The 16578-nt window shown below is 38.9% G+C and overlaps 1 protein-coding gene across 4 annotated transcripts in view; it reads right to left on the bottom strand.

The window, feature by feature from the left end:
* Window positions 1-16578, bottom strand: part of SUGCT (succinyl-CoA:glutarate-CoA transferase) — a 768109-nt gene that overhangs the window by 644348 nt on the left and 107183 nt on the right. For all 4 annotated transcript variants that reach the window (XM_055590750.1, XM_055590749.1, XM_055590751.1 and 1 more), the window contains exon 8: window positions 14797-14940. In XM_055590750.1, the coding sequence (XP_055446725.1) occupies window positions 14797-14940 (144 nt within the window). The remainder of the gene's footprint in view (window positions 1-14796; window positions 14941-16578) is intronic.

Genomic DNA, 16578 nt, shown 5'->3' on the forward strand with positions numbered 1-16578 from the left:
TGTTAATGTCAGCTTCTAAAGGATGTCTTTCATTGGGCCCTTTGTCGCTGAAGAATTGATGCTTTTGAACTGTGGTGTTGGAGAATACTCTTGAGAGTCCCTTGGACTACAAGGAGATCCAACCAGTCCATTCTAAAGGAGATCAGCCCTGGGTGTTCTTTGGAAGGAATGATGCTAAAGCTGAAACTCCAGTACTTTGGCCACCTCATGCGAAGAGTTGACTCATTGGAAAAGATTCTGATGCTGGGAGAGATTGGGGGCAGGAGGAAAAGGGGACAACAGAGGATGAGATGGCTGGATGGCATCACCGACTCGATGGATGAGTTTGAGTGAACTCCGGGAGTTGGTGATGGACAGGGAGGCCTGGCATGCTGCAATTCATGGGGTCACAAAGAGTTGGACACGACTGAGCGACTGAACTGAACTGAACTGAACTGAGGACATGCCAAGTTTTGTCCTGTTTCAGGCTTTTGTATTAACTGTTCCCTCCATCTGGAATAACCTTGCCCTGGCTAACATAACTGTCCCTGTTATCTTTATCAAACTGTTTATTTCCTCATGCAAATGTATGACTTATCATTTGTTTATTGACTATATATCCAACTACAATGTAAATTTCATGGGGGCAGGAAACTGGCTGGTTTATTTATCACTTGTATAATTTGGCATAAGAAAAAAGTGTGTATAAATGGAAAGATGAATAATGGATGGATGAATTTTGTTACTTCAGATTCAACTTAATTTCTTAGTACCTAAAATGAGTAAAGACCAAAATTACAACCTTTAAAGTGAAAATATATTTAGTATACAGTATTTACCATAACAGAAAAGTAAACTAAGCATTTTAGAAGATTGTTCTATAAAAATGGTTGAAATCAAAACAGTTTTCTTTTTGCTCTCAATTATCTGGAAAACAAAAATAACCAGAAAATCGAAATTTCTAAGCACTTTAGCTAATCAGCTGCTGGTAATTGCTGGTATATAACAATTCTAGGCTACAAAAAAATTGAAAAAAGCATTTGTCCTTATACCTCATATATATATTCTGTGAGGAACCAAAGTGATTTTCCTAGAAATTAAATGTTATATCTATTAGCTGCAATGATAACATAAGACTAGGGACCAAATAGCTATGTTCCACCAGGAATCAGTTGGACCATAACTTAGAGCAGGTAAAGAGCCACCATCAATGAGACAATACAGAAGGATGTAATACTATATTTTAGTCTACCAGTATAAAATTTTCTGACCCTAGAAACCACAAAGATGAAGGTGGAATTGATTAACTTCACAACAAAAACAAATTGTTTTAACTCTGGTAAGAGAATAGAACTGATTCTAAGATTGGGAAGCCTACATTTAGGAACAATCGATTAGGTTCACTATTCTACAAGATCCTGCAAAGACAAAATGTAAATTCAGGGAATATTTATCAAGACCAGTGACTCTTTCTCCTATTTCTTTTATATTTTTATCTTAACTATCTTGCTAATTTTCAGAACATTTTGAAAGCACCAAATTGTTTTAAAGTGTCTAATGAGAGAATTAAATTACATCACAATGGAATCTGTCTTCCTGTTTTATTCTTTTCTCCTTTGAGACATTCTCCAAATTGCCAATCAGCACAAGTTAAAAGCCCTGGTATCCCTCACTATGGCCCACGTCATATAAAAATATGACATGTACATGAATATAAGTAAAGATTTCATCTGTACAAAATCAGAGCACCCTCCACTATACACTTGCATCTTGCCTAACCTTCTTTTAAAAAAAAATAGTGAACGATGTTCTTTAATGCAGTCAACTTGCATTTAATCAAACCAATAGTAAAAAATAATAACATAAAATAATTATATAAAATTCTTCATAGTTTTCTTTGGAAATCATCAGATTTCTCATTTTTTTGTGTGTCTTTACCTTCTTACTTACTCATCCTAGTATTAGTTAAATGTTCATATTCATTTATCCCCTAAATTTAAACTGAGAGAGAAATGGGAACTCTTAGCAAGTTACAGAACATAAATTAGATAGGGACTAAAAATTGGCCACAAGAATCAAGGAGACACAAGAGATGCAGTTTCATCCCTGGGTTGGGAAGATCCTGTGGAGGAGGGCATGGCAACCCACTCCAGTATTCTTGCCTGCAGAATCCCATGGACAGAGGAGCATGGCAGGCTATGGTCCATGGGGTTGCAAAGAGTCAGACACGACTGAAGTGACTGAGTGCACACACACGAACAACCAAGGATTGGCAAGCTGGCAAAAGCCTTCAAGGCTGGAATGCATTAGGCTTCTTGGGGAGATTCAAGCGCAAACCTGTAGTGCCCAAACACTTGAACTTTGTGATAATATACTTTTTTTTTTTTTCTCTCTCTCTCCCGACTCCAGTCTCTCAACTTCTTTGGTCACAGACTGCTGTTTCTCCATCTTTCCATCCTCTATTCACCCTTCAGCATAATCTCAACTTTCAGCTTCCACTTCCTTCCTGGATGCAGGATAGTCTTTCTTCACAGATTTGGCACATTTTAGGCTGTTCTCAAGGGAATTCTTCCAGAGCTGACTTATTAATTAGGTACAAATTGCCAACATCTGTTGGATCATAGAAAAAGCACAAGAGTTTCAGAAAAACGTCTACTTCTGCTTTACTGACTATGCCAAAGCCTTTGACTGTGTGGATCACAACAAACTGGAAAATTCTTAAAGAGATTCATTTTGATATTTGGCAAAACTAATACAGTTATGTAAAGTTTAAAAATAAAATAAAATTAAAAAAAAAAAAAAGAGATAGGAATATCAGATCACCTTACCTGCCTCCTGAGAAACCTATATGCAGGTCAAGAAACAACAGTTAGAACTGGACATGGAACAACAGACTGGTTCCAAATAGGGAAAGGAGTATGTCAAGGCTGTACATTATCACCCTGCTTGTTTAACTAATATGCAGAGTACATTAAGAGAAATGCTGGACTGGATGAAGTACAAGATGGAATCAAGATCACCGGGAGAAATATCAGTAACCTCAGATACATAGATGGCAACCCACTCCAGTACTCTTGCCTAGAAAATTTCATGGATGGAGGAGCCTGGTGGGCTACAGTCCATGGGGTCACAAAGAGTAAGACACAACTGAGCGACTTCACGACCCTTATGGCAGAAAGCGAAGAAGAACTAAAGAGTCTCTTGATGAAAGTGAAAGAGGAGAGTCAAAAAGCTGACTTAAAAGTCAACATTCAGAAAACTAAGATCATGGCATCTGGTCCCATCACTTCATGGGAAATAAACAGGGAAACAGTGGAAACAGAGAGAGACTTTATTTGGGGGAGCTCCAAAATCACTGCAGATGGTGACTGCAGCCAAGAAATTAAAAGACGCTTGCTTCTTGGAAGAAAAGCTATGACCAACCCAGACAGCATATTAAAAAGCAGAGACATTACTTTGCCAACAAAGGTCCATCTAGTCAAAGCTATGGTTTTTCCAGAAGTCATGTATGCAAGTGAGAGTTGGACTATAAAGAAAGCTGAGTGCTGAAGAATTGATACTTTTGAACTGTGGTGTTGGAGAAGACTCTTGAGAGTCCCTTAGACTGCAAGGAGATCCAACCAGTCCATCCTAAAGTAAATGAGTCCTGAGGGTTCATTGGAAGGACTGATGTTGAAGCTGAAACTCCAATACTTTGGCCACTTGATGCAAAGAACTGACTCATTTGAAAAGACCCTGATGCTGGGAAAGATTGAAGGCAGGAGGAAAAGGGGATGACAGACGATGAGATGGTTGGATGGCATCACTGACTCAACAGACATGAGTTTGAGTAAATTCCAGGGGTTGGCGATGGACAGGGAAGCCTGGCATGCTGCAGTCCATGGGGTCACAAAGAGTTAGACATGACTGAGCAACTGAACTGAACTAAACTGATAGTGCCTAAGACCAACAATGCTTTAGGGGTACACATAAATGCTTTAATTTTAATTTTTTTAAAATCAGAATAAAAAATGGACATAATAACTAATTACATTCAACTGGACATGGAAAAACAGACTGGTTCCAAATAGGAAAAGGAGTACGTCAAGGATGTATATTGTCACCCTGCTTATTTAACTTATATGCAAAGTACATCATGAGAAATGCTGGGCTGGAAGAAGCACAAGCTGGAATCAAGAATGCCGGGAGAAATATCAATAACCTCAGATATGCAGATGACACCACCCTTATGGCAGAAAGTGAAGAGGAACTAAAAAGCTTCTTGAAAGTGAAAGTGGAGAGTGAAAAAGTTGGCTTAAAGCTCAACATTCAGAAAACAAAGATCATGGCATCTGGTCTCATCACTTCATGGGAAATAGATGGGGAAACAGTGGAAACAGTGGCAGACTTTGTTTTTTTGGGCTCCAAAATCATTGCAGATGGTGACTGCAGCCATGAAATTAAAAGACGCTTACTCCTTGGAAGAAAAGTTATAACCAACCTAGACAGCATATTGAAAAGCAGAGACATTACTTTGCCAACAAAGGTCTGTCTAGTCAAGGCTATGGTTTTTCCAGTGGTCATGTATGGGTGCGAGAGTTGGACTGTGAAGAAAGCTGAGCACCGAAGAATTGATGCTTTTGAACTGTGGTGTTGGAGAAGACTCTTGAGAGTCCCTTGGCCTGCAAGGAGATCCAACCAGCCCATTCTAAAGGAGATCAGCGCTGGGTGTTCTTTGGAAGGAATGATGCTAAGGCTGAAACTCCAGTACTTTGGCCAGCTCATGCGAAGAGTTGACTCATTGGAAAAGACTCTGATGCTGGGAGGGATTGGGGGCAGAGGAAAAGGGGACGACAGAGGATGAGATGGCTGGATGGCATCACTGACTCAATGGACATGAGTTTGAGTGAACTCTGGGAGATGGTGATGGACAGGGAGGCCTGGCATGCTGCAATTCATGGGGTCTCAAAGAGTTGGACACAACTGAGCGACTGAATTGAACCGAACTTACACCAATGCAATTATAAATATATAATTCAAATATATTTATGGAAGAAAGTATGCATAAAGGCAAAATTTTCTTGGGCCAACAGAAGTCATAATAGTCCTTGAATTCTTCTGCGTCAGCACAACCCTACATCCTACTCCATCAGAACTTGTCCATTCTAGCTGGATGGGTAACACCCAGACCAGAGGTGACTATAGATTATTTATTCCAAACATGATTTATGGTGATAGTTGCATAACTCACTAAATCTACTAAAAAGTATAAAATGGTCACCCTTAATATAGGATGAATTTTATGATATGTAAAATATACCTAATAAAAAAATTTTAAGATACAGATTAAATAGGAAAAGTAGAAATACAAGTGTATGATATTTGGCAAAACTAATACAATTATGTAAAGTTTAAAAATAAAATAAAATTTTTAAAAAAATTTAAAAAAAGATGAATTTCTGATTCTTATGCTTGTTTGAATTCAAAAGTTTATCCATAAAAATGTGCTACAATAAGGAGAGTTAAAATTTTATCTATCTTAAATATGAACATCTTAAAAGATGATACTGTTAAAGAACTGCACTCAATATGTCAGCAAATTTGGAAAACTCAGCAGTGACCACAGGACTGGAAAGGGCCAGTTTTTATTCCAATACCAAAGAAAGGTAATGCCAAAGCATGTTCAAACTACCACATAATTGCGCTCATTTCACATGCTAGCAAAGTAATGCTCAAAAGTCTCCAAGTCAGGCTTCAGCAGAACATGAACCAAGAATTTCCAGATGTACAAGCTAGATTTACAAAAGGCAGAGGAACTAGAGATCAAACTGCCAACATTTGTTGGATCACAGAAAAAGCAAGGGAATTTCAAAAAACATCTATTTCTGCTTCATTGACTAAACTAAAGCCTTTGACTGTGTGGTTCAAAACAAACCATGGAAATCTTTCAGAGATGGGACTACCATACCACCTTATCTGCCTCCTGAGAAACTTGTATGCAGGACAACAAGCAACAGTTAGAATCAGACATCGAACAATGGACTGGTTCCACACTGGGAAAGGAGTACGTCAAGGCTGTATGTTGTCACCCTGCTTATTTAACTTATATGTAGAGTACATCAGTTGAAATGCCGAGCTGGATAAATCACAAGCTGGACTGCCAGGAAAAATATCAACAATCTCATATATGCAGATGATAGCACTCTAATGGCAGAAATGAAGAGGAATTAAAGAGCCTCTTGATGAGGGTAAAACAGGAGAGTGAAACAGCTGGCTTAAAACTCAACATTCAAAAAACTAAGACCATGGCATCTTGTCCCATCTCTTTATGGCAAATAGATCAGGAAAAAGTGGGAATAGTAGAAGATTTTATTTTCTTGGGCTCCAAAATCACTGCGAATGGTGATGGCAGTCACGAGATTAAAAGATTCTTGCTCCTTGGAAGAAAAGCTATGATAAGCCTAGACAGCGTATTCAAAGGCAGAGACATCACTTTTCCAACAAAGGTCCATATAGTCAAAGCTACGGTTTTTCCAGTCACCATGTACGGATGTGAGAGTTGGACCAAGAAGAAAGCTGAGCACTGAAGAACTGATAATTTCAAATTATGGTGCTGGAGAAGAGTCTTGAGAGTCCCTTTGACAGCAAGGAGATTAAACTAGTCAATCCTAAAGGAAATCAACCCTGAATATTCATTGGAAGGGCTGATGCTGGAACTGAACCTCCAATACTGTGGCCACCTAATCGAGGAGCTAACTCATTGGAAAAGACCCTGATACTGGGAAAGACTGAAGGCAAGAGGAGAAGGAGACAACAGAGAATGAGATGGTTAGATGGCATAACTGATTCAATGGACATGAGTTTGAGCAAACTCTGGGAGATAGTGAAGGACAAGGAAGGCTGGAGTGCTGTGGTCCATGGGGTCGCAAAGAGTCGGACACGACTTAGTGAATGAACAACAGAATATGAACAATATACAAACAAGGATGAAAAAGTGAATCAAAAATGCCAAAATATTCTATATGTGAAAATAATTACAGAAGTTTGGTGATAAAAAAAAAACAAACTCATTGTAGTAGTAATTAGGGGAGCCTGGTTGCAATTAAGTACAGGAAGGATATTAAAACTTCCAAAAGATATTTCTTGAAGCCACAACAGAAGAATAAGAGCAACAGAATAATTGGAACCACATCCAAACCCACTTCCTTGTTATTTACCAATATCATCTAAAGAATACTGTCTAGATGCTGGCATTAGACAATCTTCAGTTGACAACTTTAAATCACATTAAAACTAAAAAAAAAAAAAAAAAATCAAAGAATTTTATGACATGGGTTAAAAGTTTATAGCCTTGAAACTACAAAAAGATTTGTGCCCACTACAAACCACATCCCGGCAACTGTCATGTCTCTGCAGTGAAATGGTTTTGTTGTGGTTGAGGCAATCATCTCTGAGTTAATTATTAGCTACTATTCAAACCAAGTGTAATTTGTCTATTGTACATTAGATCACTTTTAAGAGAAGGGTACAAAATTTCATTTTTAGCAACTGATATCGAATGTTATAATCATTCATTTGTCATCCTATGCAATGCAATCAAAATGAGTAGAAAACTATGTTTTTTATGACTGCATGAAATGGCAGTCATTTTTCAGGCAGCTGAAATTAAGTTCAAATGTTATCTGCTTAATGACAGTGAACATTTATATAAAAAGAGAAAATGAATACTTTTTTAAAATGTGCTTTCCTGTTATGTTACTTTGAAAAGTATCTAGAACTAGCACTTCCCATTTACATAAAGCAGATTTTAATCATTTTGTGGTTTGGTTTGGGGATCTAAAACAAATCAATGTTATCTTAAATTGAAAGACTAAGTGAAGTTAGTCAAGATTTCTCTATTGTGAAAAGATATAATAATTATGATAAAATAATGTCAATAGCCATCTTTTTAATCTCAGCATATTTTTAACACTGGAAATACTTTTTAAATAGCCTAATAAAATTAATATTACTCATCAGCAGAATACTTTCATATATACAAAGAATTTTTCATATTCTTTTGTGCACTAGAACCTCAAAACAACCCAGTATGTTAGCATGGTGAAGAGTTTTTGATGAGCTGTCCATCATCCTACTCTTGCATTCCAGTCCCCTATAATGAAAAGGACATCTTTTTGGGGTGTTAGTTCTAAAAGGTCTTGTAGGTCTTCATAGAACTGTTCAACTTCAACTTCTTCAGCTTTACTGGTTGGGCATAGGCTTGGATCACTGTGATATTGAATGGTTTGCCTTGGAAACGAATAGAGATCATTCTGTCGTTTTTGAAATTGCATCCAAGTACTGCATTTTGAACTCTTTTGTTGATCATGATGGCTACTCCATTTCTTCTACGGGATTCCTGTCCACAGTAGTAGATATAATGATCATCTGAGTTAAATTCATCAATTCCAGGCCATTTTAGTTCGCTGATTCCTGGAATGTTGACGTTCACTCTTGCCATCTCCTGTTTGACCACTTCCAATTTGCCTTGATTCATGGACCTAACATTCCAGGTTCCTATGCAATATTGCTTTTACAGCATCAGACCTTGCTTCTATCACCGGTCACATCCACAACTGGGTATTGTTTTTGCTTTGGCTCCATCCCTTCATTCTTTCTGGAGCTATTTCTCCACTGATCTCCGGTAGCATACTGAGCACCTACCAACCTGGGGAGTTCCTCTTTCTGTATCCTATCATTTTGCCTTTACAAACTGTTCACGGGGTTAGAAAACTAAGATCATGGCATCTGGTCCCATCACTTCATGGCAAATAGATGGGGAAGCAGTGGAAACAGTGTCAGACCTTATTTTGGGGGGCTCCAAAATCACTGCAGATGGTGACTGCAGCCATGAAATTAAAAGATGCTTACTCGTTGGAAGGAAAGTTATGACCAACCTAGATAGCATATTGAAAAGCAGAGACATTACTTTGCCAACAAAGGTCTGTCTAGTCAAGGCTATGGTTTTTCCAGTGGTCATGTATGGATTTAAGAGTTGGACTGTGAAGAAAGCTGAGTGCCGAAGAATTGATGCTTTTGAACTGTGGTGTTGGAGAAGACTCTTGAGAGCCCCTTGGACTGCAAGGAGATCCAACCAGTCCATCCTGAAGGAGATCAGCCCTGGGATTTCTTTGGAAATCCAACTTTGGCCACCTCGGGTGAAGAGTTGACTCATTGGAAAAGACTCTGATGCTGGGAGGGATTGGGGGCAGGAGAAGGGGACAACAGAGGATGAGATGGCTGGATGGCATCACTGACTCGATGCACATGAGTTTGGGTGGACTCCGGGAGTTGATGATGGACAGGGAGGCCTGGCGTGCTGTGATTCATGGCGTCACAAAGAGTCGGACACGACTGAGTGACTGAACTGTACTGCCCATCATCCTTTACCTCTTCCTCTGGCCAAAAAATAACCCCACTATTCTTTAAGGAAATCACCTCTCCCCAGTCACAGCAGTATAGTTTGGGTGGAGTTAACCCCATCCATTGTACCAGAAATGGCTTAAGCCAATTAATATTCTTTATCTTTCAGGTCTCATTAATTGGTTCAGGAATAGTCACTTAACTCAGTCACTTAACAGTCACTGTCTTGTGTTCTAGGACTTCTAGGCAAGGGCACTTATTTTTTGTTCCATGGGAACTAATGAAAGATTCTGAAACTTTCCTGAGTAGTACAGTGGAAGGATGTAAGATCTGGAAACAGAACTGCTAACAACTTTTTTTTAAAGATATGGACCATTTTTAAAGTTTTTATTGAACTTGTTACAATGGCGCTTCTGTTTTATGTTTTGATTTTTTGGCTGTGAGACACGTGGAATCTTAGCTCCCCGACCAGGGTCCAACCTGCACCCCCTACATGCTAAGGCAAGGTCTTAACCACTGAACCACCAGGGAAGTCCTGACAACTGCAAACAACTTTAGTGCCACACAATGAAAGATGGAGAAAAAGGGAGGGAAAAGGAGAAAGGCTGAGAGCACAGAATGAAGCAGGAAAGTGAAGAAAGACAAGAAAAGAAAAAAAAACAGAGAAAAGAGATCCCTAAGTCAGAAGAAGAAGCCCTTATCAGAAGAAAAGAGAGAGTCCAGAGCCAAAGAATTAGGGTAGAGGCACAGCATCAAAAAAAAAAAAGAGCTTAGGCTGTAGTGGGTTCAGAGAATGAACAGGCTCTTATCACCCACTGCACTACACTTCAGGAAGGCTTCAGCATAAATTATTACCTGCATGTCACCGCCTTCAGAAACTCTGATACTGCTCACAGCTCAGAGGTTATTCTGAAGTGGCAACAGCAGCAAGGATTCAAGCAAACATGGTCATTGGTTGAAAAGACCTAACAGAATTTACAGATAGAGAAACAGAAGTCTTAAAAGTTAAAATCCAAATTCTGAAGCATGACATATAAGGTCCAACCACATTCTGTAACCCTGTCAGGGCACCACAGCGAACTATCTATACCTCCAACTTTTCCATCCAACTTGGTTGCCTCTTCTAGTAAACCCTGAACAGCAGCATTGCCTTCCACTCCAACCTTTGGAGCACAGAGGCTGGGACACAGTGACTGTTCAGTGAACTAGAGCTGAAACAAAAAAATCCCATCATCCCATGACTCTAAATGTTATTTTTCTCAAAATTCTCATATTTCAACAAAAGCGCTTATCCATAACATTAAATTTCGTGACAGTTTTCACTCACAGGATCTAAACATGATTAGATATTGATCCAGAAGGGCCTACTTGGTTGCACTGTCTTACTGCAGCTCTTGGCAGGCTTTGGGGAAGTAGGGGCAGTCTCACTATTTGTTTCCTTATTACTGAGTGTTCTTCTGCTTCCCCTGCCTCTTACTCAATGTGCCTTCTCTTTAGCTTCACCAAAGGAAAACTGAAGCTTGCCTGTCTCTCAATGCCAAAGCTTTTCCTTCATTAAGCAGGGACAAGAGAACCAGTCAGGATGTCAGAAACCAGAGGTCTTGCTGTGACTCAGCTGCTCAAACAGGTCAACCTCTCTCAGCCTCAGTTTTCTTATAAGTGAAATGAAAATAGAAATTCCTCATCTACCTCTCTCCCTCAAATGATGATTATGAGGGTTCAATAAAATAGTGTGTGTGCAAGTGCAAAGCCCTAAAATAAGGCATAATAGATTTTTATTGTTAAAGGGTAGTTAATGACATTGGCCAAGTTATGAAAACAAAATAAGTTTCCATCAATGAATCTCACTTATATCTGGAATCTAAATTTTTTTAAATTTTTATTAAAAAAAATACCAAGCTCATATATATATATTGATGGTTGAAGTGAGGGACAGGGGAGTGTGCAAAATGGGTGAAGGGGGTCAAAAGGCATAAACTGGCAATAATAAAATTTAAAAGTTAAGGAGATATAAAGTACATCATGGTGACTCTATATTGCACATTTGAAAGTTGCTAAAAGAGTATATCTTAAAAGCTATCACAAGAAAAATATATTTGTAACTTTATATAGTTATGGAAGCTAACTAGACTTATTATGATGACCTTTTCACAATATTTACAAATACCAGATCATCATGTTTACACTGCAACTAATATAATGTTCTATGTCAATTATAAAAAGAGAGGTAATGAGTCTTAAATACACTAGTGATTTTAGCAACCTTTGACTGGGTTACCTGTAACACAATAGGCTAAATCACTGCTACTGTGTTCACCAAAAGCAAATCATTTCATCATTAGTTGTTTATCAAGTACTTATCCTAAGTCAATCGTTCACTACTTTTTTCTAATTTTCCCTAGCAAATCTAAGGGATATGAGGCATAGCCACTGGTAACAGTGGTTCTCTGACTTATCTCCAAAGATTGGTAGACCTGCTATTTGACAAATACTTGGGCTTTGAAGAGGCTACAAACATAAATAAAAACGAACATTATTCCTGCACACATGGAACTTACAGCCTCAGGGAGCAACGCAAACAACAAATTTAGACACACACCCCAAGTATGCGTGAGTCTGTACTTACTGTACTCTCGCTTTGAAACAGCCCCACCTGTGACTTCACCCACCTTCATTCCCACCCCCAGGGAAGCACACACCTCCAGATTGTGAATCACTGTGTTAGGTGTCAGAAGAGAATTAAACTCTATAATACTCTACAAGAAATTTTTTTCCCAAGTTAAGAATTGACATACCATAAGAAAAGCAGCCCAGGTAGAGATCAGGAGACCTAAGTAGAACCTCAAATACAGAACGAGCTGCATAATTTGTGAGTACTGAGGCAAAATGAAAAATGTAGGGCCTCTCATTCAAAAACTATTACAGATAGCTAGTGGGAAGCTACCGGAGAAGGCAATGGCACCCCACTCCAGTACTCTTGCCTGGAAAATCCCATGGACGGAGGAGTCTGGTGGGCTGCAGTCCATGGGGTCGCTAAGAGTCGGACACTACTGAGCGACTTCCCTTTTACTTTTCACTTTCGTGCATTGGAGAAGAAAATGGCAACCCACTCCAGTGTTCTTGCCTGGAGAATCCCAGGGACGGGGGAGCCTGGTGGGCTTCCATCTACGGGGTCGCACAGAGTCGGACACGACTGAAGCAACTTAGCAGCAGCAGCAGCAGTGGGAAGCTGCTATATAGCACAGGGAGCTCAACTCAGTGTTCTGTGATGACCTAAGTTGGGGGCTGGTGGGGGGAGGCTCAAGAAGGAGAGGATATGTGTGTGTGTGTATATATATATATATATATATATACACACACACATATAGCTGATTCGTTGTATAGCAGAAACTAACACAACATTATGAAGCAATTATATTCCAATTTTTTAAATTATTAAGAATTTCAAGGCAGTGACAGCAGAGCATTTAAATTAAGCCCAGTGCCTTCTGTGACTGCATAGGTCACAAACCCATGAAACCTTCATGGATTCCATATTTACTGGGTGTGCAATTTTTATGTAGTGACTTAACCTATTTCAGGTTCCTTGCAGCTATAAAATTAAGGGAGAGAAGAAAAGACTTTCAACTTCACTCCATCTAACCTCTGCCTCTCTGTTAAGGAGATAGATCATTCATTTGGAGAGAGTTCTTTCACCCTTTTATATAACCATTAAAACACTGACTGTAACTCAAAGCTAGTAATGAAAATCCATTAATAGTATTTATCTTCAACCATATTAATGTTTCTTGCCTCTATATACCACCTTAATTTTGTCTAAAAGAAAACAAAAAGTCTCCAAAGGAGAGTTCCAAGTTTACTATTTTCCCATGTATGCCATTTAAATCTGAAATTCCCAACTGAGGTTTCTATGAAGTATTTTTTCCCTCACTAAAATGTCTCCTTGAACAAATTAGATATTTTCTTTTTTTTTCCTCTCCCTGAAAAATTATTCAGAAGCAACCTCCACATACGGTACAACATCTAGGTCTCATCCAGTGAAAAGTAGGCAAAATGTCAATTTGAGAGTGAGTTAAATAACCCTTTTATTCCACCTGCCTAGTGCTTAGCACTTGGCATAACATAACTGACAGCAATACAAACCAAGTGCTCTTAATCTGGAGCTTATGGAAAGAATTTTTGGAAGTAATTAACTTGAATGGAAAAAAATTATACCTTTATTTTCATTAACCTCTAAATTAAATTTAGCATTTTATTCCATTATGAATGTAAGCAACAAACCACAGGAGTATGTTGTTGTTCAATCGCTCAGTCATGTCCAACTCTTCGTGACCCCATAGACTGCAGCATGCCAGGCTTTCCTGTCCTTCACCATCTCCTGGAGCTTGCTCAAACTCATGTCCATTGAGTCAGTGATGCCATCCAACCAACTTATCCTCTGTCATCCCCTTCTCCTCCTGCCTTCACTCTTTCCCAGCATCAGGGTCTTTTCTAACGGGTCAGGTCTTCATATCAGGTGGCCAAAGTGAAGGAGCTTCAGCTTCAGCATCAGTTCTTCCAATGAATAGTCAGGATTGATCTCCTTTAGGATTGACTGGTTTGATCTCCTTGCAGTGCAAGGGACTCTCAGGGATCTTCTCCAACACCACAATTCAAAAGCATCAATTCTTCAGCACTCAGCCTTCTTTAGGGTCCAACTTTCACATCCATACATGACAACTGGAAAAACCACAGCTTTGAATATATGAACCTTTGTTGGTAAATTTAGCATTTTATTCCATTATGAACACAGGCAACAAACCACAGGAGTATGAGCAGTGCCTAAGTATGACTTGATTACCAGTAAATATTAAGCACATTTTCTTGTCATATTATAGTTACTTCAGTCACTACTTCAAAATTGCAATGGTTATTGAATCCTCTAATAGATATTCTATTTTAATGTATTAATGAAAAATCATATGTACTATTATAACACAATGTGGCTTTTACATTGAAATAACTGTATTTCAATATAATTGGCTTCCTTTGTAATTCTAAACATCTCATTCTATGCATTCAAAAACATAATTCTGAGGAAAGGTCTATAGACTTCGCCAGACTCCAAATGGTCTCTGGCACAAAAAAATGACAACTGCATTTCTGTCTCAAAAATAGTAACAGACCAATAAAAACAGTCTTTAGAATTCTGTTTCAACAGCAATATCTACAGTATAACAAAATTTTTGTGGCCGACTGATTTTAATATTACAACATCAAGGACACAAAAACAGAACAGCTTTTACTGTTGTTGGGTTTTTTTTGTTGGGGGGGGAGGAGCAGTTCCTCTTGTTTTGTTTTTTGTTTTTGCACATGACTCACAGGATTTGATATGAAAACGTATAACACAGATACATGTTTTTACTCCATTATCTGAAATGTTAGTTGGATTGGTACCTGGGATGACAGTAGGTTACAATCAATGAACAGTCCTTTTCCGGTTTTATATCTTTGTATCAGTCCAGTCATAATGGCTCCATAGGCATAAAGGCCAGTGGCAAGATCAGTCATGGCCACTCCTGGACGAACTGGATCTCCATCCTGATTTGAGGGTTGGGTGAAGGAAAACACAAATTGAAAATTAAAACCATCATATAAGTTCACAAATATTCTAAGGTCAAATAAAAGAAAGAATTGTGTATCATGTGCACATACACATAAAAGAAATACAACAAACTGCTATTGTGGATATCTGTTGGTGGCAAGAATGTATTTATATTTACTATATATTTATCATATTTCTCAACCCACCCCCTACCAACCAAACTAAACAAAACCAAATGAAATAAAAGCTTTCCACTGTAAAATATATTAAGAGGGAACTTCAGACATGTTTTTAAAAATATTTTATTACATTTGGTTTTGTTTAGTTTGGTTGGTAGAGGGTGGGTTCAGAAATATGATAAATATACTGTAAATATATTACTTTTAATTTTCAAGAATTCAAGCAATCAAAAGGCACAGGAGAAGCAGAAGGAGCTTCTAGACATTGAGAGAAGCCCTCACAATGATAAAATATTTAAGTAAAGTTTTAATACTAATTAACATCTTCAATTTATGTCAGTCTTAGTTGACAATCCAATCCTTGACTCATATGTAAAGATATCAGAAGAGTACCAGGCAAAAGACACTTGCTCTGTGGAAGAAAAGCTATGATAATCATGAAAGTGAAAGTCGCTCAGTCGTGTCCGACTCTTTGCTACCCCATGGTTTATACAGTTCAGGGAATTCTCCAGGCCAGAATACTGGAGTGGGTAGCTATTCCCCTCTCCAGGGAATCTTCCCAACACAGGGATCAAACCCAGGTCTCCTGAATTGCAGGTGGATTGTTTACCAGCTGAGCCAACAGGGAAGCCCTAGAGAGCATATTAAAAAGCAGACACTACTTTGACAACAAAAGTCCATCTAGTCAAAGCTATGGCTTTTCCAGTAGTCATGCATGGGTGTGAGAAAAGTGAAAGCAAAAGTGGCTCAGTCGTATCCGACCCTTTGCGACCCCATGGACTATTCAGTCCATGGATGTAAGTGCTGGACCATAAAGAAGGCTGAACGCCAAAAAATTAATGCTCTTGAGTCCCTTGGACTGCAAGGAGATCAAACCAGTCAATCCTAAAGGAAATCAATCCTGAATATTCATTGGAAGGACTGATGCTGAAGCTCCAGTACTTTGACCACCTGATGCAAAGACCTGACCCATCAGAAATGACCCTGATGCTGGGAAAGATTGAAGGCAGGAGGAGAAAGGGATAACAGAGGATGAGATGGTTGGATGGCATCACTGACTCGGTGGACAGGAGTTTGAGCAAACATCGGGAGATGGTGAAGGACAGGTGCCGGGGTCCAGCCCCAGCTGATCCAGGGTATTCGAAGGAGAGACGGCATAGGCGAGGGTCAGGAAACAACTGCTTAATTACACTTTAATTAAGGATACAAAGAGTAATAGAATAAGGATAGCTCAGTGAGGAAATTCAGTGGGGAAAAGCGGCTGAAATAAGGATAGCTCAGTAGGAAAATTCAGTGGAGAAAAGAGGCTGAGTAGCTTGGTTTACGCGGGAGACCAATAAAACTTCAAGACAAGAAGTTTGCACCACTTACGTAGGCCGCAGGCGTCCTTCCGTTCTCCTGAAGGAGAGGAGACACTGAGGCCTCCCAGGTCGGATCTTAGAAGCCCAGGCATAA

This window comes from Bubalus kerabau, chromosome 8 (assembly GCF_029407905.1).
Source record: "Bubalus kerabau isolate K-KA32 ecotype Philippines breed swamp buffalo chromosome 8, PCC_UOA_SB_1v2, whole genome shotgun sequence".
Lineage (NCBI taxonomy): Eukaryota > Metazoa > Chordata > Mammalia > Artiodactyla > Bovidae > Bubalus > Bubalus kerabau.